Genomic DNA, 27,985 nt, shown 5'->3' with positions numbered 1-27,985 from the left:
ATTAACATTGATTTTTACATCATATTTTATTTTTTTTTACTTTTTTCATATATTTTTATTGGAATTAATAGAAGTGTTATATTATATTCACCAGATAAAAGGTGCATTACTTCACAAGTATTGATACCCTTTCTCATGTCTTGGTCCCCATTTCCCTCCCTCCACCCTTCCCCTCATCTAAAATTAGACGTCAATAAGAATAATTTTTTTCTCCTCAATCTTCCACTGAAAGTGCTTTATTTTCTTTTAAAAATGCATTGTAAAGGTGAAACACAGGGGGTTACAGTTACATTAATCAGGAATTGAGTACATATCTGTTTGAACACTGTCACCCCCTCTCTCATTCTCTCTCAGTTTTTCCCTTCCCAACATCCCTCTCCCCAAAGTAACATAGTTCATTTCCAATAGAGTATCCAATAGTAGGTTGCACTACTGAATTGATTCACCCTTTGTCACACAGTTTCTGTGCAAGCATCATTTTATAAAATCTTTTTTTTGCATTATTTTATTGTAATTAGTAAAAGGGTTACATGATATTTGCCAGATACAAGGTGCATTAATTCACATACATTGATACCCTTTCACATGTCTTGGTACCCATTTCCCTCCCCACCCCCACACCCCCCATCCATCTTGGTTTTCCCGCCTTCCCCATCAAATTTCAAATAACCAAATACAAATAAATTCAATATATCAGATAACAAAGTGAGATACTATAATAATATGAGATAACCAAGGGACAGCAAAGGAGATGAGAGACAACATAGTACATTAAGGACAACAATCATTCATTATATGGCTTTTTTTTCAATATCCTGGAGGTCCTTTCAATTAGCTTCATACTATATGGCCTTATGTATCAAGATTTTGCTCTATTGCAGATCTCTGCTAGTAGAGCCCAAGGTTTCTAATGATTATGACAAATGAGGGAAACCATTGAGCCTAAGTTCCTTTGAGTCTGGCTTACTTCACTTAATATGAATTTTTCTAAGTCTTTCCATTTCCTAACAAATGGGGCGATGTCATTCTTTCTGAGAGCAGCATAGAATTCCATTGTGTACAAATACCAAAACTTGTTGATCCACTCATCAACTGAGGGACATCTAGGTTGGTTCCATATCTTTGCTATGGTGCTGCAATGAACATTGTTGTGCTAGTGGGTTTAGTATGTCCTTGTTTCTGGATGGTTGGGTAAATGCCAAGTAGTGGCATTGCTGGGTCATAGGGGAGTTCTATGTTTAGCCTTTTGAGGCACTGCCACACTGCTTTCCATAGTGATTGAATGAGTTTGCACTCCCACCAACAGTGTAGTAGTGATCCCTCCTGGCCACATCCCCTCCAGCATCTGTTATTATTCGTTTTCCTGATCCTGGCCATTCTAGCTGGAGTGAGGTGGAATCTTAGAGTTTTTTGATTTGCATTTCTTTTATGACCAGAGATGTTGAGCATTTCTTCATGTGTCTATAGGCCATTTTTGTTTCTTGTTCAGAGAAGACTCTCTTTAAGTCTTTGGCCCATTTTTTAATGGGATGGTTGTTACTTTGGAGATGGTTGTTAGTTTTGGAGTGATTCAATTTTTTGAGTTGTTGATAAATTTTAGATATGAGACCTTTGTCCTTTGTTTGGTTGGTGAAGATCTTCTCCCACTCTGTAAGCTTCCTAATTAATTTACTAGCTATGTCCTTTGCCATACAAAAGCTCTGCAGTTTAATGCAGTCCCACTTATCCAGCCTTTCTCTGATTTGTTGTGATTCTTGGTCCTTATTAAGAAAGTTTCTACCTGTGCCAAGGAGGCCTAGTGTATCTCCTATTCCTTCCTGTAAAGTTTTCAGTGTGTCAGCTTTTACCTCCAGGTCTTTGATCCATTTGGAGTTAATTCTAGTGCAAGGTGACAAAGAAGGATCCAACTTTAGTTTTCTGCAGGAGCTTAACCAGTTCTGCCAGCACAACTTGTTGAAGAGGCTGTCTTTCTTCCATTCTATTTTTTTTGGCTCCCTTGTCAAAGATTAGGTGGCCATAGGTCTGTGGTTTAATATCTGGGTCCTCAGTTCTATTCCATTGGTCTTCAGGCCTGTTCTTGTGCCAGTACCAAGCTGTTTTGATAATTATAGCTCTGTAATAGAGTCTAAAATTTGGAATTGAAATTTCTCCGGCGCTGTTCTTTCTGCTAAGAAGTGTTTTTGCTATACGGGGTCTTTTATTATTGTATATGAAATTTTGAATTGCCTCTTCTATTTCTTTAAAGAATGCCATTGGGATATTGATGGGTATTGGGTTGAATTTGTAGATAGCTCTTGGCAAGATTTTCATTTTCACAATGTTGATTCTTCCAATCCAGGAGCATGGGAGGTTTTTCCATTTCCTTAGTTCTGCTTTAATTTCCTTTTTTAGGGTTTTAAAGTTTTCATCAAAAAGGTCCTTTACATTCTTAGTTAAGCTAATTCCTAGGTACTTTATTTTCTTTGAGGCTATTGTGAAAGGAGTTTCTTTCCTGATTATTGCCTCGTTCCTCTCACTGTTGGCGTAAAGGAAGGCAGTTGATTTTTGAGGGTTGATTTTATAGCCTGCTACTCTTCCAAAGTTTTGAATCAGCTCAAGGAGCTTGGGAGTAGAGTCTATAGGATTCTTTAAATACAGAATCATGTCATCTGCAAAGAGGGATAGTTTTATTTCCTCTTTCCCTACTTGGATCCCCTTTATGCTTGCTTCTTGCCTTATTGCACTGGCTAGGAATTCTAGTACTATGTTAAAGAGGAGTGGAGAGAGTGGGCATCCTTGTCTCGTTCCTGATTTTAGAGGGAATGGCTTTAGATTTTCACCATTAAGTGTAATACTAGCAGTGGGTTTCTCATACACTGCCTTTATTACATTGAGGAATGTTCCATGGATTCCTAGTTTCTCCAGAGCTTTTAACATAAAGGGGTGTTGGATCTTGTCAAATGCCTTTTCCACGTCTATTGAGACAATCATGTGATTTTTGTCCTTGCTCCTGTTGATGTGTTGAATTATATTAATTGATTTGCGTATGTTGAACCAGCTTTGCCTCCCCGTGATGCATCCAGTTTGATCATAGTGTATAATTTTTTTGATGAGTTGTTGTAGATGGTTGGCCAGTATTTTGTTGAGAAGTTTTTCATCGATGTTCATCAAATATATAGGTCTATAGTTCTCTTTCTTTGATGAATCTTTGTCTCGTTTGGGGATGAGGGTTATACTGGCTTCATAGAATGAGTTTGGTAAGGAACCTTCATTTTCAATTTCATTGAAGAGCTTGAGGAGTATTGGTGTGAGCTCTGCTTTGAAGACCTTATAGAATTCAGCTGTGAATCCATCTGGCCCTGGGCTTTTCTTAGGTGGACGTTCTCTAATTGCCATTTCTATTTCAGAGCTTGAAATAGGCCTGTTGAGTTGGCTTAGTTCTTCTTGGTTCAGTGTGGGTATGTTAATATTGGCTAGGAATTCATCCATTTCATCTAGATTCTCAAATTTGTTGGCATAAAGGTTTGAGAAGTATTCCCTCATGATATTCTGGATCTTGGTAATTTCTGTCGTGATATTACCATTTTCATCTGCGATTTTGTTTATTTCGATATGCTCTCTTCTTTTTTTGGTAAGATTTGCTAAGGGCTTGTCAATTTTGTTAATTCTTTCAAAGAACCAACTTCTTGTTGGTTGTTTCTATATTTTTTTTGGATTCCAAATCATTTAATTCTGCTTTGATTTTAATTTGCTTTCTTCTACTGGGATTAGGGTTGGTTTGTTGCTCTTTTTCCAGAAGCTTAAGGTGAGACATTAACTTGTTGTTTTGCAATTTTTCCAACTTGTTGTTGTAGGCACTCAGCGCTATAAATTTTCCTCTGAGTACTGCCTTTGCTGTGTCCCAAAGGAGTTGGTATTTTGTGTGCTCCTTACTGTTAAATTTTATAAACTGTTGGATTTCTGTTCTGATCTCTTTGATGACCCATTGGTGATTCAACAATGTGTTGTTCAGTCTCCATGAGTTACAGGGTTTTCGTTGGTAGAGATGTGTATTCAGTTCCAATTTGATGCCTTTGTGGTCTGAGATACATCATATTTTAAATGACAAGTTTAACAAACAAGTGTTCAAGGAAGGAATCTCTATTTACAATCACTGGGACTTAGTGTTTAGAACTTAATCAAAATTAAGCTAAGGGTTTCTATGTCATAGAAACATATTAATTTATGAAATAAGACATTATATCTATAGCCATAGTTTTTTATGTCTATGTAGTTATGTTTATATTTCCGTTACCATGTCCATAGCTTTGGGTATGTAGTTATTGAGTCCTCGGGGGTCTTCCTTTTTGATCCAACTAGACAGTCTATGCCATTTAATTGGAGAGCTAAGTCTACTGATATTGACAGTTAGGATTGAGAAATATTTACTCATTCCTGCCATTTTTAAAAGCTTTCAATAGGGCCTGTGGCTTGACAGTTCTTGTGGTACTTTGATGCTATGATTTTTAGGTGCGATTTCTTTGTCAGTATTATATTTGTGTTCATTTTCAATGTGTAAAACATCTTTGAGGATTTTTTTGTAATGCTGGTTTGTTTTCTACATAATGTTGCAATTTTCTTGGAATGAAATGTTTTTATTGTTCCATGAGTTATGAATGAGAGCTTAGCTGGGTACAGTATTCTTGGTTGGTATTTGTCTTAAGAGCATGACATATATCCTTCCAATCTTATCTTGCTTGCATGGTCTCTGCTGAGACATCTTGGTTATTCTGGTTGGTTTTCCTTTGTAGGTGTTTGTTCTTGCCTCCTTGGCTGCTTTTAGGATCCTTTCTTTGGTCTCTATTAATCCTGTATGTATTATAATGTGGAGGTCCTTTTCTGATCAGGTCTGTTTGGGGTTCTAAAAGCTTCTTGTATCTGGATGGTCCTGCCTTTCTGGATATTTGGGAAGTTCTCTGAGATGATTCCCTGAAGTATATTTCCAATACCATTGACCTCTTTCTTTAGACCCTCCTCACTACCTTAAATTAGGCTTCCTAATTGTATCTTGGACCTCCTGAAGTGTTCTCTCGTGTTTCCTAGCTTTGGTTTGACTCATTTTCTGTTCTTTCTCTATAACAACTAAATTATCTTCAACCCTGGAAATTTTCTCTTCTGCATTGCCTAACCTGCTATCAAAACTTTCTACTTTATTCTTCATCTCCCTTTCTTCTAATTGCTTGTTTTTGATGCCTTCTATCTCTTGTTTAGATCATGTATGGATTTCTTTAACTCCTTGATTTCCATTTGAGTGGTTAGCTCAACAGCTTTATTCTCATTGGATATTTGTTGGAGTTTGGTCAGCTTTTTGTTTGTGGATTTTATGAATTAGTCCATTTTTTTCTTTGAAAAACCTTTATTATGGCTCCCTTTATGGCTTTTTCTTTTTCACATATCATCTTGTTTATAGTTTCATCTCATTTAGATATGGCTTCCTCCCATATCTCTTTCTGTATGTTTTCAAACTTTTCATTGATTATGTTTATCAATTGCATTTGTGTAGCACTTAGAGGACACTCCTTTTTTTTTGCCATTGACTGCTCCATTGCCTGTTTACACTGGGTTAGAGATGCTATTCCTTGATTTGACATTTTTCTTGAGTTTCTTGTTCTTCCCATTTGACAACAGGAGAAGATTAATACTAAACAAGATTTCAGTTTTTAAGATGTAACCAACCTAGACCTCTTTAGCTGGCCAGACAATAAATGTTCACAATTTGAGATTGGCATTATCATTCTTTCTTTCTTTTTTGTGCACATCTAATACCACCAGTGATTACCATTTTATGACCAAAATAATAAACCCCTCAATCCAATCTCTATTGTATTTAAGTCCCTCTTGACCTAGAGTATAATTGAACACCTCGATATACAGTATTGCTCAACAACCATTAACTGTAGAGCCATGCATTTAAGAGTTGAAGGATGAACAGAGAACTAGAGATAGAAAAAATAGTATGAAAGACAAGAGGGGAGGTAAGAAAAGAGTAATGTAAGAGTGTAAGATTAACATAGTAATGAAGAAAAGGGATAGCATAAGGATAACTGACCTAAGGTGACAGATAAAATGGTTGAGTACAAAATTTAGAAAAAAATAAGATAAAACTTATGAAAATAAGAAGAGTAATAAGAATATATAGAGAAAAGAGGAAGGTATATATAGGAGAGTTCAATGACAAAAATTTTAAAATGTAAAAACAAAACAAAAGAAAAAGAAAAAAGGTGGGGGGAGATCCCACACTATTGTCAGTTCTTAGACAAGAAATACTAGGGTTAAGAACCAACAGATTAAAAAGCAAGTGACTGTATCAATATAAATATCATTTGCATCCAGTCTGTACCCAGTGCTGTCACTATGTTTCTAGGAATGACCACAATGACAGAAGGAATGTGGGAAAAGAAAGGAATAAAAAAGGAAAGAATCATAACCTTAAAAAAAAGGTGTAGGAAAAATGGCAAATAGGAATAAGAACACATAAAAATGCAAATGAAAAAGCTTAAAAAGAGAACAAAGAGAAAAAAAAGAGGAAACAAAAGGGCGGTATTCCTCATTTTGCGGGGGGGGGGGGGGGGAAGGCGGGATAGGAAACTTGTGTCTCCACTAAATTCGGGATCCAAACCCTTCAAAAAGTCTTTTTCTCTTGTGACTTGGCTTTGCAGTTTTTTGGATCAGTTTGCTTGACTGGGCAGAAAAAAAAGAAACTGAAAGAGTCACCAGTGGCTTTGTTTACCACACCTGTGGCCCGGCGCAGGGGATGGACTTCCGCTAGCAACCAGGGAGGACTTCCGGCTAAGCTGCCTCTGGGAACTCCTTTGCCCTTTTGAATGATGGCTGCCAGCACCACTCCTCAGGCTCCAGTTGGTTTGGCTGCATCTTTGCTAGCAGTCAAGATGGCGCTGCTCTCATCTAATGGGAGAGGGGATTCCTTCCCAATGCCGTTCTGTGAGCAGAAGTGGAAACATCCACAGAGGTACTCACAAATTGCTGGATTCTCTGGTTCCGTGAAGCTGGCAGGTCCGCGCCACGGCCGGGAGACGGCTCTGGGCTCGCGCAGGCTCTGTGTGGCTCTGTCTGCAGCCGGCGGGTCTGCGCCACAGAGAAGCGCTGGCTGCTCAGGTTTGGAATAGAGGCTTTGTCTCCGCAGCCACTTTGAGTGGCTGGCACCACTCCACGCTGTCTTCTTGTGCCAGTTTTCTGCTTTTCTCCTCTCTGACTGAGATCTCTGTGGTGCTAAAGCTTACTTAGGATGGATCTTTGGGTATGAACTTTCCCCTATGATGCCAAAGAGAGCTCAGAAAGACTCACACTGAACCGGCACCATCTTCCCCCAGTTTCTCCTCCTTTTCTAGTTTTAAATATGTTTTCTTCCTTTGACTATCGCATGACCTTAATGTGCTACTTTGCAAGCCATGTGTGTAAAGTATATTATATGCATATATACAAATATCACAATGGAATTCATTATTTTGAAGAATTACTAAACACTAAGTTTTTAGAAGAAGAAAACAGCATCTCTATATAGTGAGTAGCCTTGGTTAAAGAGAAGTATACATTAAAAAGACTTTTTTGCAAATAACGGATTATCATCTTAAATATTCTCTTGGCAACTGATGACTCTATCAATCTACTCTGTGGAGTTATGTTTGTCAATTCTTAGACAGAAAAAAAAATATCTCATCTCTAAGATCTAACAGCCAGCAAACCATGGATTCTAGGATAAAGATATAAATGACTTTATGAAACACATTTCAAAACCCCACAGAGGAGGTGTAGCCACAAGACACTCATTAAAAGCAACTCCCTAAGGGAAGAGATTCAGGCTTTGGTTCATGGAGTTCTGTACAACAGATGTTCTGTGAAGAAATCAGAGAGCAGAGGAAATTTTCTTGACAGCCTCTTTCCGGGAGGGCTGATTAGTGTTCCTCGGTGCATCACACATCAGGCCTGTTGCTTTCTGGTGCCACAGGTAGGGCTAAACATCTGGAAATGGTTAGCCACTGAATCTGGACCTGCCCTCTTCAGGAAGATTGGGAAACATGGCAACTTCCAAAGACATGGACAGGGTATTGAATCTTTGATGGAACTTCTGTATTTAAGGTCAGTTGTTCTATATCCTGATTGGAAGTATGGAGTCAAGATCCTATAATATGATCATAGTATATTTTTGTTCTAAGAGTTTGTTGCTGATATTATGACACTGAGGATTGAACTCTCAAGGTCTCTTACTGTTAGGCAAACCCTTCACCACCTAAGCAATACTCCCAGACCTTTTTTTCACATTTAGTGAGTGTTGCAGATTGGGCCATGCACTTTTTCTTGAGTTGGTCTGAGACCATCATCTTCTTATATCCAACTTCTGAAATTGCACGTGTGAACCACCATTCTTAGCTTGTTTTAGAGATAAAGTTAAACTTTATGTAGTCTAGCTTCTAACCATGCTCCTCCTAATTTTGCAATTATAAGTATGTACCACCACACACAGCCAAACTTTCAGGGCATTTTAAAGACAATCTTCCAACTTGTCATCTATCCATATCATAATTTCTGTAGGTGTTGTGTGTGTGTTAGGAACTCAAGAATCTGTGTTTGGTGTAAGTTTCTCAGGCAGCTTCAGGCTGAGAAGGATTGACCTGGTTTAAGTCTTCCCATGGTAGGACAGAGAAAGCTGTATTAGAGTCAAGTAAATTGCTTAGGTCAAACCAAATAGTTAATTAGTGCAGAAGTTGTTGGCAATATTTTGAGTGGGTAATGGGACCTGAAAAATAAAAGAGAAGTTCCTCATAAGATTGCCAGCTAAAGTGCTCTAAAGATAACCTTCCAAAGGGAGATATCAACTTCACATTTTAGAATCTGTTATTTCATTTCACATCATTTCCCTCTTTGAGGTTTCATGTAGGAGGGCTCAAAACAAAGTCAGTGTCTCTGTTGATTGTTATGGTTTTGGAATGACTTTTTAAAGAAGGCATAAACTTCCTGACTCCATTTAATTGCATTTCCCTCAGCCATTTTGTTGTTTAAACACTTGTTTTCAAGGGGTGAAAATGCCCAATCACAGAAGCTTAAATAACAAAAAAGTTTCACTGGCTTTTGCGAGAGAAAAATCCAGAGAAAGAATTGATTTGGGGTCTGACTAGATTAAGAGAGAAAATGGTATCCGCAGAATCTAGTCTCCCTCCTCTCAGGTCTCCTCTGCTTCCTCCCATGGGAAATGAACTTTCAGATTTGGCTAGGAGGGTCTGCAGGAAATGGCTGACAGGATATGCAATAGAATCCCAGATTCAAATGCATGGCATTGCCATGCACTCTCTGCATTGTACTGCTTGACTGCTTTTCCTTAACTCTGATTGAATTATCTATCATTCCTGAAGCAAGCAAACAAGCAAGCAGACACAGGGGCACACATGATCTGATTGTGGGACAGCATAGGGTGCTAAGAGGAAAACTGGAACCCTCTCATCAGAAGATATGAAAGCTTATAGGTTAAAAAATGGCACAGGCTGACGATCACTTCTCTGGAATTTGGTACAGTCATTCCTCCTTATTTGAGACTTTTATATAAGAACCTGGGAGATATCTGAACTCACATACAATATGAAAGTTTTTATATACTTGTCTTTCTATAACTAGGACACATTAATAACAGATCACCATACTTCATCACAATTTCACTTGTTCTTATCAGAGACTTGACAAATCCAACAACATTATGGCTTTTTTTATGGGGGCGGAGTGTCATGGGGCTTGAACTCAGCCTGGGTGCTGTCCCTGAGCTCTTCTGCTCAAGGCTACCTCCCTACCCTTGATCTCAGCCCAATTTCCATTTTCTAGAGGTTAATTGGAGATTAAGAGTCTTGGGTCCTTTTGTGGGAAGCTGGCTTTGAACCTTGATCCTCAGATCTCAGCCCCAGGAGTAGCTAGGATTACAGGCGTGAGCCACCATGCCCAGCCTATGGCATTTTTCTTTTTACTACTAAGTTTAGAATTTGGGCCTCTTCACTAAAAAGAAACACTTAATGAGTTCTCTTTGCCACATTTGAGTTGCCCTATCACTGCTATTGCACTTTGCAGCAATGAGAATGACTTGACCATAGGTACTGTGCTACCTTAACAGTAGATCTGATAATGTAGTTGGTTACTAAATGAACAGCAAGCACATGTAGACCAGACAATGTGGATATGCTGAACAAAAAGATGAGGGTATGAGATAGTGTGAGATTGCAGGATGCCATTAAAAAATTTATGAGTTGTTTGTTTCTGGAACTTTCCATTAAATATTTTCAGATCAGGATTGTTGATGACTGAGCATTGTTCATTACTTAACATTTGCCTGGAGTTATTAAGGCAAAGGGTGAGAGGAAGAGAAAAAGCAGCTATGTTTGCCCTATCTACCACTGTTTATCCAATCCATGTACTCTCTTTCACTCACATGTATATTCTAGTAGACAAGACACAACATAGACACACTAATATAAGAATGGAAGCCAGGATACATTCCAATGTGGTCACTGAAGTGTGAGGGAAAGGACTAGTTTCATAAACTATGAATAAGATAATACATATTTCACAGAGTATGTACTTTGCACTCTTATTTTTCCCCCAATGATCTATAACTACTTGACCACTAAAGTTTTGTTTGCTCCAATTAATTAGTAATCAAAATGCTGTAGTGGTTGCAATGGATATGCCCACTGCTGTCATAATCTGTTTCTTCATGAAGTTTTCACAGGACTCTAGAAACTTTAGATTCTAGGTGTTCTTTATCCATTTACAGGGATGACAACAGCGGCGTTCCTTACACTGCTTATTAAAAAAGAAGATTGGAAATATTACTTTAAGTATCTAAGCTATGTTAAGTATTGTCTCAGTTTTATAAGAGTATTTATATAGGTAGGAGAAATGCTCATAGAATTTTATTCAAGTCAAGTTTACATCTGTTTCTGCTAAAATAAAAAAGAAAAAGAAAAGAATAAGATTATTTTTAAGAAATAACGCAAAAATTTCTTTAGGGCAATCTAAGAATTCAAATAAAACTTCAAGTTGCTTTCAAACTGCAGATTTGCTCAGATAGATAGGATTTTTTTTAAAAAAGAAAGCCTTAAAGTTATAAATAAATCTTTCTTCTGAGATAAAAAACAGAAAGGAAAATTATACTTATTCTTTTTAAAATACGATTTTAAAATATCAATGAAGCTTAAAGAATATTTCTGCCTTCCTTTCTTCCCTGGTAAAGTTGAAAAACGTAATGTGATTTTAATTTAATACTTTTTATTCTCTTGGTCTCTTAGTCTTTCTTGCCCCAGGTTGTTCTAAAGATAGCATTTAATTGCAGGTGTGTGTGTGTGTGTGTGTGTGTGTGTGTGTGTGTGTGCGCACGCGCGCATGCACGCCTGGGTGAGCCACATGAGAGTATGCAAATGAGCAAAGCTGGCAGCCTTTGCTAGAGGCTGGTTGAGTTCAGGGTAAGCACACTTCAAAAGTTCCCTTCCTTCTTTGCCATGGCTTAGAAGTTAGTTCTTTTCTAAAGTGTTCTTTTTAGAAACAGGAAGCTCACTGTCAAGATGATGAATAAGGAAAGTAAACTTTAGAAATTATAAAACAGATTTTATATTATTGTTCTTTTTGGTTCATGATATGTACATGCATATAAATGTATATATACATATACAGAGTAGACTAAATATCAGTTCCACAAAGGTAAAGGTAAAAAAAAAATCATGCAAGACTTTGATAACGTGCTTAAGACAATCATAAATGCTGTTGTTCTATTCTCATATTTGGGAGAAAGTGTGTGTTATCTACTACATGGAATTGCAGGTGCTTTCAAAAGTTACTATTTTATTAAGAATTTAAATACTTTTTATTTGTTGAATCCACCTACTTTATTATCTTCAATGGGTGGATCCTTTTTTTTCCTGAGGGAAAAACAACAGTGCATTTGAAAGATATACACATAAGTAAAACATTATGCACAACTATTCTAAAGATTCATATGAACTTGGTGTAATATAAATTACATAGCTTTTAATATACCAAAGGTGAAGATGAACCATCTGTTTCTGTGGCTGATGGTGGTTGTTTTAAAGAATATTGTTCCATAGTATCGTATATCACCATGCTGGCTTTTATAGTATAAAAAGCTGTTAATCTCGTCTTCCTTCTACCCTATGAATAAAATCATATAAAAGCGTATTGTTTATTTCAATTTCAAATGTACAGTTATATTCCTTTATTTCAATTCCTTTATACCCTTGCAATATTCAAGTTTTCCATGTGGAAGTGTTTACTTACATCTTGCCGATTAAATCAAAGAAGACACACTGCAAGATGAACCAACCACACAAAACATGGAGGGGTTCTGCCTTAGCAAAGGGTAAGGAAACTTCAATTTTAGAGAACTACTAAAGTAATTTGTAAAAAGAGCCTTTGCTGTTCTGACACAGGTTACCAGGTAGGGAATCAATCAGAGAATTGTGGCCTGCACAGCTTGCACATGACAGGATAAGCTGATAAATCTAAACCTGACCATTGAGGAAATGAGAGCAGATGGCTGTGGAAGAATATAAAAGAGGAGAGCCGGTAGTTTGGCCTAGTGGTAGAGTGCTTGCCTAGCATGCACGAAGACCTGGGTTTGATTCCTCGGTACCACATACATAGAAAAAAGCTGGGCATGGTGCTGTGGCTCAAGGGTAGAGCTCTAGCCTTGAGAAAAGTCCAAGGACAGCACTCAGGCCCTGGGTTCCAGCCCCACAACTGGCAAAAAAAAAAAAATAAGTAGGAATATAAAAGTAGACCTGGGAATGTGACCTACTGGTAGATTGTTTGCCTAGCATGTATAAAGCCCTGGGGTTGATTCTTCAGTACCACATAAACAGAAAAAGGCAGAAGTGGTGCTATGGCTTAAGTGGTAGAGCTGTAGCCTTGAGCAAAAGCTCAGGGACTGTGCTCAAGGCCTTGAAAAAAATTTTTAAAAAGACTATAAAAGTAAAAAGGATAAGCAAATGAGGAACTAAGGGTGGGACAGCAAATCCTTGGCATCAGAACCCAATAGGAAACAAACAAGAGACACTTTCAATCACAAAGCCAGCCATTTCTTACTATTGAATCCAAGAGGAAGATGGCACAAGATGATAAAGCTATACTGAAGTGCCTGATCCTAAGAGGCATAGCTGTGCTATGTGTTTTGTTCTCTTCAGCATTTCTTTCAATTTTCTTTTATGTTGGTCTTGGGGCTTGAAGTCTGGGTCTGGGTGCTGTCCCTGAGCTCTTCAGCTCAAGGCTAGCACGCTACCACATTTTGGTGGCTAATTGTCGATACGAGTCTCATGGACTACCATGCTTGGGCTGGCTTTGACCCTCCATCCTAAAATATCAGGCTCTCTAGTAGCTAAGATTACAGGAGTGTCACAGGCACCTGGTAGCATTTCTTTTCGTAAATAAACTTTTCTATAATCTTTACTGGCCATTCTTAGCTTTCCTGAATTTTTCTCTTGCCAAAGGCAAAGACTAAGGTTGTGTCTGTGTCCTTTTCTTTCTGATAATATATTTGTTGCATTGGGTGTGAAGTTAATGATTAGGTACACCTTATTCTGATGTGGATATATTTAATGATTATAATTTTACTAATCAGAGATTTCAAAATCACAGGAGTATTTTCTAGCTCTCAGTAAGGCAGTAGAAGAGAGGTGTGCTTTGTAGAACAGAAGTGTGTGTTTGCATTTTTTTTTCCTTTTCACTATATCCCTGGTTTGTGAGCCTAGAACTCAACACTGTGGAATGATTGTGAATCAAGCCTCTCCAAGTGACTAAGGTACTATCTATAGCCTATTCCTCTGAGGTCTTAGAGCTTTTAAAGAGAGAGAGAAAAGCTCTTTTCTTTAACAATGGAAGAAGAAGAAAGACAAATTCACTTGAGGAAATCATGCCTAAAGCCTCAGATTCAGGTCCAGTCAATGAAATGGACATAATCAGATATCCATCTATCTGCGTGTGTGTGTGTGTGTGTGTGTGTGTGTGTGTGTGTGTGTGTGTGTGTTTCAGGTCAGAATGGTGTAGAACTGAGCCTAGGATGAGAATTTAATGCCACTGTTAATTGGGATAGAGATCAGAGGCTAGATCTAGCTGCCACCTTCAACTCTTTCTCTTAAAAAACCAGACACTATCTTCACTAGTGATTTTTTTTTTACCAATTTGCCAGTTTAATAAAGATTTCCTATTTCCTTGGTAATGCATAGAGATGGAGAGTTAATTACTTTTCCATTCAAGGACAAAATTCTACAGCCACCAGCAGAATTACACACTGAGGAAAAGTGAGCTTTATTTTCCAAAAAAGTTAATGTCATTTGTACTTCTCCCTGTAATTTTGTAACTTAATTAAATTTTGTTTAATGTGATGAAAATAATAGAAACTTGTTTCCAGAAAAATTAATGGCTTTGTAAAACTTTAAAATTATGACTTAATAAAAAATGTCAAAATAGTGTGAAAAAAAATAATGAAGTTGGTGGAGATACTATAAAAACCTAGAAAGATTTTGTAATTAGATGCATCTTTAATGATCTTTAAATTTTGTTCTCCTTTTAAGGGTCTTTGAAAGTGGGAGTAATTAACTATATTAGAGGTGTGATTTTTTTGTGTAAGGATACTTACTTAAAGATAACAAGATGCTACTATAAAATACAACATGGTCCTATAATATTTTGAAATTGAAAGTGGTGGTTAAAGCAAATAAGTAAATACACACACACACAGGCTAGACACACCCAGGTGGCTTTATGTTATTTGTATCTATATTGTAAAGGCTATCTTGGCAGGACCAAGGTAAAGTAATTTTAAGTTGAATTCCACTTAAAAAAATGATTAAGTAAAAAAGTTAAGAATGCTGAAAGAATATTTTCAAGAATAGTTTCTAAGTTGTAACTATCCTAAAATATTCTAGTGATTTTTGTATTTAGCAGTTATAGTGATCTAGGGCTACAGCTTATCCTTACAGCTTGTAATTATAAGCAGAAATATCCAAGCTCAACTTATGATAATTAACTAAATTAATTTTGAAACTCATATATAGAAGGAATTCATAATATTCCTTCAAGTATCAAATGATAAACATTTTAAACAAAATTTTATTGATATAAAATTTTCAATGTTTGGGGCCAGGAGTTTGGCCTAGTGGTAGAGTGCTTGCCTAGCATGTACAAAGACCCAGGTTCGATTCCTTGGTACCACATACATAGAAAAATAGCTGGAAGTAGTGCTGTGGTTCAAGTGGTAGAGCTCTAGCCTTGAGAAAAGTCCAAGGACAGTGCCCAGGCCCTGGCAAAAATTTCAATGTTTAAATAAAATATCATTATTACTTTTCCTATTAAGGAAGATTTTGACATATCTTCTTCAAGTAAAAATTTAGTAAACATGCTTTCTCTCTTTATCTCTCTCTTCTTCTTTCTCTCTTCCTCTTTTCTCCTTTTCTCTCTCTTTCTTTCTTTCTCTCTTATTTCTTCTTTCTTTCCCTTCCTCCTTCCCTCCCTCCTTTCTCTCCTTTCCTCTCCTTTCCTCTCCTCTCTTCTCCTCTTCTCTCTCCTCTCCTCTTTCCTCTCCTCTCCTCTCCTCTCCCCTCCCCTCCCCCCCTCTCCCTCCCTCCCCTCTCCCCTCTCCCTTCTCCTCTCTCCCCTCTCTCTCTCCTTTTTTGCTGGCTCTGGGACTTTGAAGGCTCATGGGCTGGGCCTGGTCCTTGGGTTCTTTTGCTCAAGGATAGTGCTCTACTTCCTTCCATCTCTCTGTGTGTGTGTGTGTGTGTGTGTGTGTGTGTGTGTGTGTGTGTGTGTGTGCTAAATTGGAGATAAGAGTCTCTGGAGTTGGAGAGTCTCTGGGCTGGCTTCAAACTGCAGTCCTCAGATCTTAGCTTCCTGAATTAAGCTAGGATTACAGAAAGGGGCCACCGGCACTGGGTTGTTTTTGGTTTCATTCTTTTGGATGATGTTGTTCCTCTGTTGGAAACTCAGTGCTAAGCCTAAGAAATGGGGGACTGGACGATGTAGGGCCTAGGGGAGGTAATTGTGATATCAGAGACATTGATTTTAGAAGGGATTGATGTAGTTTTGGGTAACCCTAGTTAGTTGATGAGAGAGGGGATTTTATTAGGAGTAACACTGGTACCTCCCCTTTCTAAGGCTTCTTATTGGGCTTTGTGATCTGTCACTCTCACTTTCATGCCATGAAGTCATCTACTGTGACATAGCAGCAAATTCTCACAAGGCCTGAGTAAATGTCAACACTAAGGTCTAAGAAATTTTTTTTTTTAATAAAACATCCAGCCTAGGAACTTTGTTGAAACCACAGAAAATGGATGCAAGCAGCAGGAAAATACAACAAAGCATTTAACAAGCACTAAACATTTATCAACATAAGACACTATGCTAAGCAAAATAGGTAGTGTTATTAAATTCTCCAGACAATTCCTTAGATTAGAATTGCCACTGAGTCATTGTTTTGGGTGTACAGATTGAAATTGAGTTATACTTGGGGATTTGAGCACTCTGATTCCAGTTAGTGACTGAAAAAGGTGATTTAAACCCATGCTTCAAAGATTCAAAAGTCTTATTTATATTACCTTCACTAAGTTTTAATTCCTAATCATTTTTACTCCCTTTCCGTATCTAAGGTGGTAAAGAAACAGGGATAGGGAAGTGCCAAAAACCTCACTTAAGACAAACCATTTACATTCCATTTTCCCTGTTCTAAGAACAGAGTTTCAAAAATAAACAGGTTCCTTAAGGCTAGTAGTTTTTTGAAGCTTGCAAACTAACAATTCTCATCCATTTAGAGATAGAAATCACAAATCATTTACTGTCAAAGAAGAGATGGATTGTTGACACATTAGGGTAGCTCTGACGTCCTTCCACTGTTACATTAAAGAAGTTTGGAAAAAGATAAATAGAAGAAAATGATTCCTCTTGGAAATAAGTATAAAACTTTCATAAAATATCTGTTTCTACCTCGTCAGTATGGAATTTGTCACTAATCATTTTAAACTATGCCCTTTTATGCTGCTTCTGTCTCTTTTCCCTTTCTGAGCAGTTCTTTGATGTAACAAAGACAGTTGCAGACAAGATTTCAGTTCATCTGGAAAAAAAAGGTTTAAGTCTGGAGGCAAAATGCAGTGTATTTAAAATTTATATACTCTATAATGCCTTTGTTCTGAACTTGAAGATCTTGCAAAACTTCTAAGCTTCCTTGCCTGCTTTTTCTAAGCTCATTTGTTCTTTTCTTTGCTTATTATCATGCAAGTGTAACTTCAAATCATGGATCCATCATTTAACTACATGCAGAGTCATGACTGACCCTTTCTGATCAACTGCCAATCCATACAGGTTTGACTGATAAAAGAACCAATTAGATTTAAGTAAATTAAGGGACAGCACCAATGTCAACCACTTATTAAGCCAAATGCTGAATTCCATGCATACCAAACAGTAATGCATTAAGCGTTGAAATCCTAACCCCATTAGTAACTCCAGACCTTAAAGGGGTAAAGGCCATAGGAAAGTTTCATATTTATGGATTAATGTTTGGATGCCATTTTTATTTTTTTTAATTCTTTTCCTAGAACTCTTGAACCTGTACCATAATGCTGTTCAAAAGCTCAGATGAAATATATTCTTCATTTCTAATGATAGCTTAGCATTAACTCTGAGCATTGTTATCACACACAAGCAAAAAAATGTAGCAGTTGTAAATATACAAAAAGTACATCAAATAAGGGAAAAAGGTGCTGTTACTGCAAATGAAAGATATCCTTCATGTCCTTCAAATCTCAATAGTGAGTTTTGGGAATAAAAAGTATATAGTATTTGGGATTTATCATTATCATTCTATAAGCTAAATTAGTGATAGCACAGTTCAGTTTAATTCCTATCTTAATATGAATTTATTATATGTTTGAATTAATTAATTCATTAGAACTTTTGTATGACAATACAGGGGCTTTAAAATCTACACCTGGGTTCTATCCTTCAACTTTGTGGCTCTAGTCTATTACTCTACTACTTGAGCCACAGCTCTACTTGTTTGTTTTCCCCACTTAATTACAGAGAAAAGTGTCAGGAAAATTCCTGCTCAAACTGATTTTTGAACTGGAATCGATCTTCAGATCTCAGCCTCCTTAGTAGATAAGATGACCAGTGTGAACCTCTAGGACTTGACCTTACCAAATGTTTTGCATATTGTTTACTTCTCAGAAGAAGAAAGAGCTAATAGTGAGACCTTTCATAGTCATGCAAATAAACCTATGGTATGGCAGGAATATTCTCCATAGCATTTTTCCATATCTCTCCTTTCCTATGTTCCTCAAGACGAAGAGTGATCAGTTAAGAAAACTTGAATGCATGACCATACTCTAAAACTCTCATCTTCCTGCCAGTCTGGGCTGCAATTTATTTATATAAATTGTCTATAGTATTCCTACAATGGACAGTAATGTACAGAGAAAATCACAAATTGTGAGGCTGATTATAGTAGAGGGCTGGTCAGGTATATTTGAAGCCAGAACAGGACTGAGTTCTGATACATTTATGGTATAAAACTAGTAATTAAGCTATCTTGACTGATTTTTATATTCATTCATATGCTTATTATTCATTCTGTACCTACCATGTATTAGGTTTTGTCTAGGCACTGGATATATATATATATATATATATATATATATAGTGTAGGATCTAAGAAACAGAGACTGTAATGGTCAAATTAAAGAGGCAATTTCAATGCTATACTTTCCACTGCACTTTGGGATACAGAGTACAATGTTTGATTAGAGATAAATTAGCTGATAGAATGATTTTTAAGTTGAAATCTAAAAGCAGAGTTGTACTTGGCCAAGTCAAATGAGTTGAAAGATAGTTTTTAAGGCACATTTGATAATAAACTTTGGAAAAAGGAAAAACGTATATATATATGTGTGTGTTTGTGTATATATATGTATATGTATATATACATATATGTGCCATTTTTGTTTTGCCCAAGTCTTCTAGAGTTGTGTCTTAATCTGAGAAGAAAACATGGCTAAAGATATCTTTGCAAATCTTGTACTATCCAGCAACAAAAAGAAAAACTAAACTAAAAACAAAAACAAACTCAACATCGACAAGTCAAAATGATCTAACACTGAAACAGTGAAATGGCAGTAATGATAACAATGCAAACCTAATGGAATAGTAAATAGCACATAGAACCTTCTCTGCCCATAACTGGTACACTTTTGTGTACCGGTTCATTTATTATTCATTTTAGTATGAAACTCAGTTCAGTGGCCAAAGGCATGGAAGATTTCTTTAATAACTCTCAGTCCTAATTTAATCCTATTTAAACACACATATTCTAGTGAATGCCACATGCTTTTCAGCATGATTTTTATGTGTAAATCAGGATAATATGTTTTCAGTTCATTAAGTAAAAGGAAGCATGAACTAAAACCTATTTAATCAATGAGGTATCACCTTTAAACTGCCACAAGGTCATAAAAAAGATAATTTCAAAGCTATAAGTTTCCTAATTGTAATCAACAACAATCTACTGATGAAAGAAAGTATGTCCTAATGCCTGTAATAAACTTGAGAAAATCTCCGTCTTTAAAAACACTGGTTTCTTCTTTGGGTAAAGATTCTTCTCCCAAACTGTAGATTTCTGAGCATGGTCAATGAATGATTACTTTGAGCTCAGACAGGGTAAGTTGCTCAGCAGAGCCTCAAAACCACTTCACAGTAAGCAACAACAGGGTAAGGATGAAAATGGCCCCCAGGTAAGTGTACACACCTTTACTTCTCCCTGTAGGTATATTTCCCCTGTTGATATATAGCTCCATGTGTGTATTGAGTTAACAATGAAAGCTTGCTGTTCTTATGGGTTTTCTATAACTGAGTCAACATCCTATAAAAGATGAAACATTAAACCACGCCTTCTTAAATCCGAGGACAAAGACAAATAAGCTCTATTTTATGGGGGGGAAAAGCTACATTGTGGTAAATTATAAATGATCTGAATCAGTGTCAATGACATGAAATAAGTCAGGCTCAGATAGACAAAGGACTCAGGGGTTTTTTTTATCCGTGGAAGTTAGAACTCCTTTATAAATAGATGTATGTATATGTGCATCTAGTACATGCACATATCTATGCAGACATATTAATTCAAATATGGTTGATGTAGGGAAGAGCTTTTCTGGTATAACCTGAACAACTAGTTCAACTCAATAAATACCAAGAACAGGGCCAAGAGTTTGGCTCTTCATGCTTGTCTAGCATGCACAAAGACCCAGTTTCAATCCTTGGTACCACATATACAGAAAAGGCCAGAAGTAGTATTGTGCCTCAAGTGGTAGAGTGCTAGCCTGGAGAAAAGCCAACGACAGTGCTCAGACCTTGAGTTCAAGCCCCAGGACAGACAAAAAATACCCAGAACATGTGTTGTGGGGCAGCTGAGGTCAAGAAGAGGGGTATACATGAACCAAGAAGGGGGGCCAAATGCAGTCATAATGTCCACAATGAAAACTATGTGGATAGGTGGGGTTGAAAGAGATGGAGGAGAAAGAGGAAAGAGGTGTCACTGATTAAGTGGCATTGTCTTCGTAAACTGACATGCAGAATTGAAACCATCTCACAGAATTAGTTAACGAATAAAATCAATCAATCAGTCAATCAATCAGTGTCAATACCGTAGGGAATGCAGAGCTCATTTGCTGTCTATATAAGTAGCTATGAACATGTTACCATGTAACTTCAAATCTTTGTGAAAATATTGATTCTACTCTGATTTCTAAATATGAATAAGAGGGATTCTTCACAAAGATTTGGAGGAATAGTAAGTTTCTATCACTTTCAACAGATGGATTAGAGTACAAATAAAAATATACTTGCCCATGCTTTTATTTTTTAGATCTGGTTTATGTTGTAATCTGGCCTCAATTTTAACCTAAGCACCAATATAATTTTAATTCCAGATCTTTAAATTATTTGTCATGAAATATGACACTAACTCATGTTGGTATGTCTCACATGTATCTTTATAGTGTCTTATCATTATTATTTCTGTCAATGCAAGGTTTTGAATACAGTGTTTTGCCCTTGTTAGACTGGTACTATAGCTCTTGTGCCCCCTGCTTCAGCCCTGTGAATGTTTTCTGCTGGGGCTAGCCTTTAACCACAATCCTCCTTCTCTCAGCTTCCCAGATAGGTAGGATTACAAGTGCAAGCCACTGTTCAATGTAAATGTCAGCCATTACAATGTTCAGCCCAGAAAAAGTAGTCTCTTCTTAAACCATATGGCTTCTGTATTCAAATAATTTAATAAACATTTATTCAGTTATACTCAAGTACTATAATAAAAAATACCATGATGAGTCTTTCTTTGAAGGAAAAGAGCTTCCATGTGAATTGTGTCTGAGTTTTTCCAGTAATATGTCCTTTGCTGCTCTTCATTTCTTAGTGAATAGAGAAAGACGTATTCTCAGCTTTGCTGCTCACAAAATCATGGCATCCTCCCCTAGTCTAGAGCACATTGGTTCCTGCAAGTTTGGTGAAAGAGCAGGCACCGAGGACTGTTCAGTCCTTTTCCTTGGCTATTTCCAGGAACTGCATTGCTGAACACTCGATGGAGAATCAAGCTCTATTTTTTGGAGGTAGGGTTTTGCCAACTGGGAGTAAATAAAAATCTCCCTTCTGGGAGGGAGATTTGTTCTCAGCATTAAGCTCCCTGAAGCACTCAGGAGAAGTCTGGAGTTGACTGTGGATCACAATAAGGCTAATTATGGCACTTTGGAATTGTGTGGGGTTTAAGAGAACTATTGAAATGAAAACATTCAAACTCTACTCCTTGTCACCTATGAAAGCAACACTAAGGAAGTGAAATCAGTGTAGATCAGTTGATCTGGTGTTGCCTATGGTTTTCATGAGTTGAACTCATTTCCTTACTTACGTAACTGGTTCATCACCTTTACAATTAGATGAGGCATCTTTTGCAGCACAGAATTAAAGCTTGACTTTAAAACACGCAACTTCTGAGTCTAGGTCAAGACTCAAGCAAGTGACATCTAAACAAAACGCATTTTTCCAATCTACTTAACATGGAAAGTCAGAAATGAACTACAGCGCTGATCAAGGTGTTCAGTGAGAGAGCCCACAGGTATGGTTGACTTACCCCCCGGAGGCATCACAAGTATAACAGGATCACTGGTCAAGCTGCCTTGGCTATTGGAAGCATTCACTTGGATCGTGTAGTTAGTAAAGAGAACCAACTCATTAATAGGCACCCAGACATTGGTCTCTTCAGTTCTGTGCATGATTTTTGTGCCGCTCAGGAGGGTGTAGTTATTACCTGCTGATTTAAAAGGAAAATGATTAAAAATAGTACGGTTCTATGAGTTCTTTCTTTCTGTGATTTGAATGTTTTCTTGGGTTCCTGTATGTACAACCCCAAAGAAAATGGTGAGGACAGTTCTCTAAAAGACTTTGTGTGGACACTCCTCACTATGCATCATTTGCAGGGCCAGGTGTCTGGGTTCGTATCTGTACTCCTATTTCACAGAAGGCAGAGGTTGGGAGGATGGTGGATTAAAGTCAGGGACTCCTATCTCAACAAACACATTACCTGTAGTGCCACACACAACAGCCGCAGCTATGTGAAAGGTGTAAGTAGCAGTATCTTGATTCAAGGCAAGCCATTATTACCAAAACCCTGAGACTCCATCTGAAAAATAGCTGAAGTAAAAGTGAGGCTGAGGATGGCTCAGATGGCATGGCACTTGTCAAGTAAGCAAAGATCCTGAGGTTAGGGGCCAGTATCACTGATATGTTTCTCTCTCTTTTTTTTTTTTTGCTCTCTGTTGAACAAAAGGAAATCTCAGTCAAACCTGTCATTTATTCATCCCAGTGACCAATGTGTCTTGACTGATCATTGAAGATATTATGAAATCGCATCACAAGTATCAGGTGTATGCTAAAAATGTAATCTATAAATTGATAATTTTATGTGTTGTTTATTGAGTTTTGTTTTTAATCTTTGAGCTTTCTTTGGAGTGAAGACAGAAGTATCACATTTCCCCTAAGTACCTATAAAAGCTATGATGCCTATAAAAAATCTACTTATAGATTACATGTATCAATAAGTATGGATTTTCTGCTCTTACTTCTATCTACTTAGTCCTTCTTTAGGTCAGAATTATTCAGAATATCATCAAATGCATCAGGACATGGGAGGTAAATTGGTTTAGTTTGGTCAGATTATCTAAATTATTTTTTAGCATATGGGAAAATGCAGAAACTGCCTGGCCATATAAATATGTCACTTCCAGCCAGGTGTACCAGCTGCAAGTAACCAGACAATAATCTCATCCATGCAAAGTGGTGAAATTAAGGAGGATTGTAGCCTGTGGCCAGCCAGGGAAAAAAATGTTAAAAAGGCATCCTTTCTTAACGAATAAGACAAGTGTGGTGATTAACATCTGCTATCATAGTTATTTACAAGTTATAAGTTGGAAGACCAAAATCTGAAACTGTCTCCAGACAAAACACACTGGATATTATTAAAATAATCCTGAAAACACAGAAGGGCTTATAATGTGCCTCAAATGGTAGAGGCCCTTTCTAGAAAGTAGGAAGTAATTATCAAGTATCCAACCATTAACTTTTCCAACATTTCCAAGAAAATAATGTATTCTCAATAAAAAGATGCATAGCTTTTCAGTTGACTAAACCAACTAATATCACCTGTTACTTCATGCCATTGTCCTATCAGGTTATACAATTTTCATGAAACGTGAAGGAGACAAATTTTTTTATAAATATAAAGATAATAGTAAATATACCTACAGTGATTTTTTGATAAGAAACTTAGCTGAACATTTTATTGCTGCAAGAATACAGAGATATGCCTTTTAAGCTCAGAAGAAATTCCTAGCAGCATATGAAAATTTATTATTCCAGTCAAGGAATGGTTTATTCCAAAGAGAATAAATGATACATTTGGGTACATTTGGCCATTTTTATTCATTTTCAGAAGATCCAGTTAAAGAGACATTCAAAGCTAAAGAATTGTTGTAGCATCTTGAATGGAAATGGATAATTTAAGCCTATGTGTTTGCAATGTATATTGGCAAGAAGTTCTGACACCTGCAAAACAGCCTGTGATCATTTCACTACACATTGGAATGACACCTTCAAATGATATCCTTTTAGTTTAGACTTCACTAGAAATTGTCAAGTTCTAACCACATGCATGCAAGATGGCTTTGGTACATATTAGAGTGTGTCTAAACCTGTAAAAAAATGGAGTTCCTATACTCAACAAATCTGACTAAGATTAAGTGCAAAATCAGGAGCTGGTAACTCTCACCTTATTTCTTTTCTTTTCTTTTTTTTCTTTGCCAGTCCTGAACTTGAGCTCAGTGCCTGAGCTTTGTCCTTGGACTTTCTCAAGGCTAGAGCCTGAGCTTGAGCCTCAGCACCACTTCTGGCTTTTTTCTATGTATGTGGTACCAAGGAATCGAACCCAGGTCTTCATGCATGCGAGGCAAGCACTTTAACCACTAGGCCAAACTCCCGGCCCCTCTCTCACCTTATTTCTAATTAATCATCAAAAACTGGAAATGGAGCTGTGGCACAAATGGTTGAGTGCCAGCTTTAGCTTAAGAATGAAAGACCCAGAGTTCAAGCCCCAGATGAACTATAAGGCCTTTGTGATCATTATGGAAGAACAATTACATGATTAGCTTGGGAAGAATTGGAGTTTTGGGGCAGTTAGCTTCATACAGCATTCTCTGTTACAGCTGAAACAGCCACTGTCATTGTCACCTGCTGGGCTGTAAAACTTCCAAAAGGTCACCTTTTCCTACAGAGATCCAAGTACAGGCTTCCCTGGCTCTGAAGTAGTCAAATTTGCACATCTTATAAGAGACGGAAAGTTACAAAACAACAGCAAACATTCTACAGGTAAGTCATGAGAGCATTTAAACTTTTTTTTTTTTTTTTACCAATTTCTGGCCAGGTACACATGAAAGATCAAAGAGTAAACATCTATGATTATCATATTGTCTGGAAGTATTTCCCCTTTGCCTTGTGTTTATTTGTTTCTGGTGCAAATTTTGAGTTACAAAACAAATGCTATTGCTAGCATTGAACATGGCATGACAGGAGGAAATATATTAAGTACTACTCTATTCTCAGTTTCCCAGATAACATTAATACATGGTAATTATACAATTAGTTGTAACATTTAAGTTCTAATTATAGAACAATGATTACTCAGTAATTATAAGAAGTATATAATTACTCAATAATTATGAGAAGTTTGCAATTACATAACCATTTTTGCTCAGCTCAAAAAGAAAAATATCACTAGTATATCTCCAGGCATGAGGCAGCTGAATGAATGTATTGTTGTCTCACTTCTACTAACATAGCTCAATACACATAGACCTAGCACCACTGACACGATTTCAACTCTCCAGGAAGTTCAAACAAACACCAAATTCAAATGCAAACAAGGACCTCATTTGCCAGTCAGATTGAAGCTTTATCTCATCCCATTCACTTTATCTTCCCTTTCTTGCTTTGCTCCTTAGTATTTGAACTCCTAGATACTGGGGACAGATTGTTAAAAAGGCAATCACACCCCTTCAGGGAGTATCTTTCTTTTTCTAGAAAAAAAAAACTTTCATTAAACCTCTTTTCACTTCATAAGCTTTGTTTTCAGTGGGTGGAAAATACAGTCCTGTTGGTTCAGCATCCAAAAAATGCTAAAGTGATTTGAATTTCCTATCACCGTTGGCCATTTCTGAGTATAAGTGGATAGTGCAGGTCAGTTTATACTGCTATTTTCTGGAACCATAACTCCCTACAACCCATATCCCTTGGGTATGAGTTTCAGCTGTGCTCCCAGCACCCCATAGGCTGTCTGGCTTTATTTCAACCAAAGGACTTTTGATTCTTCTTCTATCCTTTTGTTCCAAGTTTTACCTTTACCTACATCAAAATCATCTGGAGCTAGATCATAAACATTCATTTATCTGAGTTTCACCCCAGACCTACCGAGGAAAATATCAGAGACTAGAATCTAGAGCTTATTGGGTGATTTTGCTTCAGCACACTGAAGTTTGAGGAACTACTAATAGAGTTATACAATCGATAGATATTTAAATATGATTCAAATTCATTTCTTCTGCTTTGAAAAGCAATGAGATTGCATAATCATCCTTAATAAGGATGGCCTTAGCTACTAACTTTGGGTGACAAGATGTTTATTCATGAAATAATGCATCTAGACAGAGTACAAAACTAATGTTTAAATAAGAGCTGTCTTTTCAGACTATAAAGTCAAATACAGCTATTCTATTACAAACGTAAAAATACGCACAAAGCAATTATAAAAGTGAGTAGTCATTATTGCATATCAGAGAACCATGTCTTTAGGATTTCTGATTTAAGTTCTTATTTTAACTTCCTCTATTTCCTTTCTTCCTTTCCTTCCTTTCTTCTCTGTCTCTCCTTCCTGGAATCCCCTTCTTCCTCTATGCCTCCTGTTCTCCCTCCCTCTCTCCTCTTTCTGTGTGCAGAGCAAAGGAAAGATTCTTTGTACATTGCATGAAAAAAGGAAACAAACATTGCATAGCTCACATACATTAAAAAAGAAATTCAGGCATTCCACCTTCTAAAGATTCTTTTTTTCCATATATTTTTATTATAATTAATAGAAGGGTTACATTATATTCACCAGACAGAAGGTGCATTACTTCACAAACATTGATACCCTTTCTCATGTCTTGGTCCCCATTTCCCTCTCCTCATCTCCTCATCTTGTTTTCCCCCCTTCCCTATCCAATTTCAAATAACCAAATATGCATATAAACAATGTATCAGATAACAAGTGAAATACTATAACAATATGAGATAGCAAAAGAGATGAGAGATAACATAGTGATTAAGGACAACAATCACTCATTATATGGCTTTTGTTTCTGTATCCTGGATGTTCTAAAGGTTCTTTTAAGGTGTTAAAACTTTCCCATTTTCCTATTGCATTTTTAGGGAAGTGTCAAGTGAAGAAATGGTTAAAATATATTTTGTATGACCAACAGGTTTTATTTACCAAGAATCTTTCCTATCTCTCCTTCAGCTTTAAATATGAAGTCCTACTAAAATGTTAATGACTTCCATGCTCATTTGGTGAGGTGAAAGTCTTAATGCTCTTATCTGTGGACTAGCATAATATTTTCTATGCATTTTTTTTAAAAATAAAAGCCAATGCAATGGTTATGTTCACATGTATGATGGTGTCTTAGGAGTTTCATCCTATGGGATTCTGGAGATTGAAATAATGTAAGTAGATATCCTTTCCCATTCTGGTTATAATCATTGTCTCAAGAATTTTAATGCACCATATATTCCATAATTTTTTTCCTCTATGCTGTTCTGTTCTGACCTTTTCAATATTCTATAATTTGACTGGCTGGCCATTTCAGTTCTCTCCTTTTTACAGCCTTATTAACTTGTAGGGAAGAGGTGAAATGAACAACCAATCAGAATGCATAATACTGCAAAGGTCAGCCTAGCCCTGTATTGTACTACCGCACATGGAATACTGTGTGCCAGACATTAACATCCTGATATCTTATTCATGTGACAAAGATTGTAACAAGAACCGAAAATGGCACAACATGAATCCATTCTCATGACAAAGACTATAATGAGAAATGACAGCGAACAAACCAAACTGATTCTTGTTACCTTGTGAGGATTGTATATGTCAGACTTGGGCCTGCTTTGAGTTAGCCTTTTCCTGAATCCAATTACAACTTAACATAGAAAACATGTTAACTCATTTTCCTACTTCCAGCGATATATGTACAAAGAAAAAGCGAGGTTTTCCTTGTGCTGCAATCTCAAATTTAGAAATCTCAGCTACACTTCACTGTCATAAAACTCTACCAAG

At 36.9% G+C, this 27,985-nt stretch overlaps 1 protein-coding gene across 1 annotated transcript in view; it reads right to left on the bottom strand.

The window, feature by feature from the left end:
* Ush2a (usherin) overlaps positions 1–27,985 on the bottom strand; it is a 606,255-nt gene that overhangs the window by 231,197 nt on the left and 347,073 nt on the right. The window contains exon 37 of the mRNA XM_090341196.1: positions 22,199–22,378. Coding sequence (XP_090197322.1) covers positions 22,199–22,378 — 180 coding nt within the window. The remainder of the gene's footprint in view (positions 1–22,198; positions 22,379–27,985) is intronic.

Source organism: Megascapheus bottae, chromosome 10 (assembly GCF_031878675.1).
Source record: "Megascapheus bottae isolate mThoBot1 chromosome 10, mThoBot2.hap1, whole genome shotgun sequence".
NCBI classification, from domain to species: Eukaryota; Metazoa; Chordata; class Mammalia; order Rodentia; family Geomyidae; genus Megascapheus; species Megascapheus bottae.
The sequence above is the reverse complement of the archived record's forward strand: the minus strand, read 5'-3'. Positions and strand labels throughout refer to the sequence as shown.